Source organism: Triticum urartu, chromosome 7A (genome assembly GCF_056163025.1).
Source record: "Triticum urartu cultivar PI428250 chromosome 7A, HENAU_Tu73, whole genome shotgun sequence".
NCBI lineage: Eukaryota > Viridiplantae > Streptophyta > Magnoliopsida > Poales > Poaceae > Triticum > Triticum urartu.
In genome coordinates, this window is record NC_141879.1 from 691,821,709 (window position 1) to 691,825,263 (window position 3,555).

The 3,555-nt window shown below is 49.0% G+C and overlaps 1 protein-coding gene across 1 annotated transcript; it reads right to left on the reverse strand.

Moving 5' to 3' along the window:
* Positions 1–285: 285 nt before the first annotated feature.
* LOC147961604 (DEAD-box ATP-dependent RNA helicase 15-like) lies at positions 286–1,419 on the reverse strand. Its single transcript, XM_087537955.1, has 3 exons — positions 1,306–1,419; positions 1,039–1,146; positions 286–952 (listed from the first exon to the last, which is right to left on the reverse strand). Exons 1-3 carry the CDS (start codon positions 1,326–1,328, stop codon positions 820–822), a joined length of 264 nt encoding a protein of 87 aa, XP_087394081.1. The 5' UTR covers positions 1,329–1,419; the 3' UTR covers positions 286–819.
* Positions 1,420–3,555: the final 2,136 nt, after the last annotated feature.

Sequence of the window (3,555 nt, forward strand, 5' to 3'; positions counted from 1 at the left end):
CAAAAGTGATGTTAAGTTGTCGAAAACACAAAAGTGATGTTAAGTTGCTAGTAATGACGACACAATTGTGATACTTTAATGCATTTCACTCGGCTCAAGTGGGTTGAAACCTGAAAGCGAAGCGGTGCCTATTAATGGCTCCGAGGGGAATAGCTAAGGGGCATATATACATGCTAATCATTCGAACTCAATTGCCCATGGGTGCTCAAGGCTGAATTTCTGGATGGCCCGGAGTAGCCCGGGCATGAGTAAGAAGTCCCTGAAGCCGGAGCTATGGATGCCGACGCCACTCCTGCGCGCATAGATCGTCCGTTAGAAAGGGACCAAACAATTGGATGGGAGAAGGAAAAAAATATTGAAATGTATAATAACTTCTTGGGCTACATGGCGAGAGGTAGGCTTGGCGGCAGCGTCGACGGCCTGGTTATCGTCCTCCTCATAGTCAAGCGGCCTTGCGGGTGTAGCCTGTCCATCAAAAAGGAACTGAAATATTTGAAGGGAATTATGAACGTGATCAGCATCTCTGCTAGCATACATTGATAGGTTCCAAACATGCTCTAGTGAATTTCGCAACAGATTAACCAGCACATACAGTGCCTTATGAGGGTAGCTCTAGTTGGAGCATGTTAGACGCTGTGGAATTAATGGTTGCCTTTTACTCCCGCTGTAAAGAAATGTAAGAGATCACATATATGGGAGTACTAGTTATTCCTAGCGGTCTAGTTCGTATGCTTTTGAAACCACTGAAAGCTAATACGTGGTGATTAATGGGTGCCAAGGGGGATAGCTAAGCGTTGTACTACATGCTAACCAATCGAACTAACTTGCCTTCGGGGGGACGCTGCTCCAAGCGTTAGTCCTGGTCTCAAGGCCACAGTCCTGGATGGCCCGGAGCAGCTCGGGCTTGAGAAAGAAGTCTGTGATGCCGGAGCTGTGGCTGCCGACGTTGCCCCTGCGCGCATAGGCCGTCCGTCAGAATGAGAACAAGCAAAGTGAAGGGAAGATGAAGAAAAACAAGGAAGTTGAACGAATAATTACTTCCTGGCGGCTGCGTGCCCGGCGGCCGGCTTGGCGGCGGCGTCAACAGCCTTGTCGTCGTCGAGCAGCTCCTGCTTGTACACGTCGTTCTCCTTGGCCTCTCCCATCCTGGCAACCAAGGAAGAAACTGGTGTCAATTCGAGTGAGAAACTCTAGAAATCGCACACAGGCAGTCAGATGTCTTCTCGCGGAGATAGAAAAGATGCGGGGGCGGGCTGCAAAGAAAGAAGCGGCAGGGCGGCGTGATCCGCCCATATCGAGGCTCACCTGAATGAATTGTGTCGCTCCATAGGGTACGGCCAGATCCAGGCTCGACGAGGAGTGGATCGTTGAATTGGGGATGGAGAGGGGTGGATCGTGGGGGAGCAGAGAGAGGGATGGGAGCGGCGCTGGAAGGAATCGGGACAGAGAATTTAGGGTTTCAGAGGTTTTCTTTGACGACGTGGGTTAATCCCGTTTGGGCTAAGAAGGAAAAAAAATCGTAGCGACAAGTGGCAATGCGAATCTTGGCGCAATAAATTCCTCCTTTCCTTTTTCTTAACACAAATATGGATGCAAGTACTCATGCATATGCGCATACACCCACCGATATGAGTCTTTGCCTGTTGTCAAATCTCGATTCCAAGCTTGGTGTGCTCGTTCCTGACGAAAATGTCATCGTGCCAACCATGGTACCAGCACCGGCGGTAGATGATTGTCGTAGTATTTTGCTTGAATTTTGGAAGGTTACAATTGAGCATTGTTTTAGAGACACGGATATAGTAGAGCTCATGAGCTGGCAAGATAGGGACGTGCGAATACCCCATATGTTTGGGCGGATGCACCCCCTTATTTTCTTATGAAAATTTTGGCCAATGATGTAACCATTATTTGGTGTATAAAGCATGCCCCTTCCCGTAAAAAATAAGGCGCCGAGGAAAGATGGCGGTGACACGAAAAGACGGACAGAGCCAACCGGTCAACTCCATTCCTGTTAGTTTTGCCTAAGTAGATTGATTTTTTTATGACTGCTCTGGCACCGAGACAAGCACGAGAACTCATGCTAGTGGCGTGCAGAGGACTTGCCCGATGTAAAGAATCTGGCCTCGACCGGCTAGGATGAGCAGCATGATTGTGTTTGCATTGAGGAGTTTGGCTGCGACCGACAGGCAAATGCCCTAGACAAACATTGTGAGTAGGGGAAACCCGCGCCGGCCGCCAGCAGCGTGGCTCCGTCATTCGGCGGTGGTGGAACAACAGTGGCATGTTGGATCTAAACTGTAAAGAGAATGGCAACGGTGGCTGGTTTCACGGTAGGGAATTGGGGGGGAGGGGGGATCGGTTGTGTTGAGATTCGCACTCCTCGGTATCACTCAAAAAGGATTTGACAAGAATATGACTTTATTCTCGGACAATTGACATATCGTTTACAAATAATTGAGAGAAATCAAAGGATCTATTGAGATGAGAATAGCTGGTTAGTGTATCTACTACTCTGGTAGAAATGGGAGAAGGAACGTTTTGTAAAATCCAGATTCAGAAGATCAATTAAGCTTGTCTATCGAGCTGAGAAGGTCGCACGCGGGTTACCTGCAATAAATAGGCTTGGATATTTGGTGTGAGCTAAAAATTCGGCCAGGGCTGTAACTTATCTGTGGTGTGCGTGAGGGAGGGCCTCACTAGTGAGGCACTGAGGCCGTAGAAGAATGGCATTGGGAGGTGACTGGCCTGGGAAGAGGACTACACAGGACGCTGATATGGATGATGATGATGATTGAGATGCTATCACTCTAGTCTGTTGAAACCAACAGATGGGGCCAAGTGTGGTGTGGTGTAGTAGTAGGCACTTCTAGGCCCCTTCCCGGCTACTGGATCACTCCAGTGCTTCGGGTACTACGGACCCTCTGCCATCCATTGCAGCATAGCCGTTTCATGAGCGGGGGGGGGGGGGGGGGGGGGGTAAGCGCAGTTCTTTGAATCAAAGGTTTCATGAAATCGAAATCGATTCTTTTTTAGGTAGATGGATAGATGGATGGATCTATCTTTCTATTTAGATATCTTTTGCAATCAGCCCCAAATCCTTGATTTGGCCAGGAAACAAAGAACTGCTTTGGGCCAAGGAAGCAAAGGGAATGAGCTTGGCTGCTTCTCCCCCACACTTCTTTATTTCTCCGTGCCCCTTCCGCATGCGCTTCGCGCGCCATTGGGCTTTCCTCTCCTCTTATTTCTTCATTGGAGGGTTCGGATGGACTTCGCCGTTCTTTCCCAACGAAAATGGAAAGGGTTGTATCACATCGAGATGTTGATTCGTTTTCTGCCCCAAATGAGATAGGGAATTAGTCACCTTTGTCCCTTCATCTTTTTGAAAGGAATCGAGGCACGGCCCGGCTCGCGTCATTCCAACAACCGATGGGGTGCACCTCAGTATACGATCGTGCGCAGTAACTGGGAGTCCTATTACACCTAAGGCCAACTTCCATTCACCAAACCCGGGTTCATCTCGTGTAGTGATTGTGGACTCGTACAAGGATATGGAGT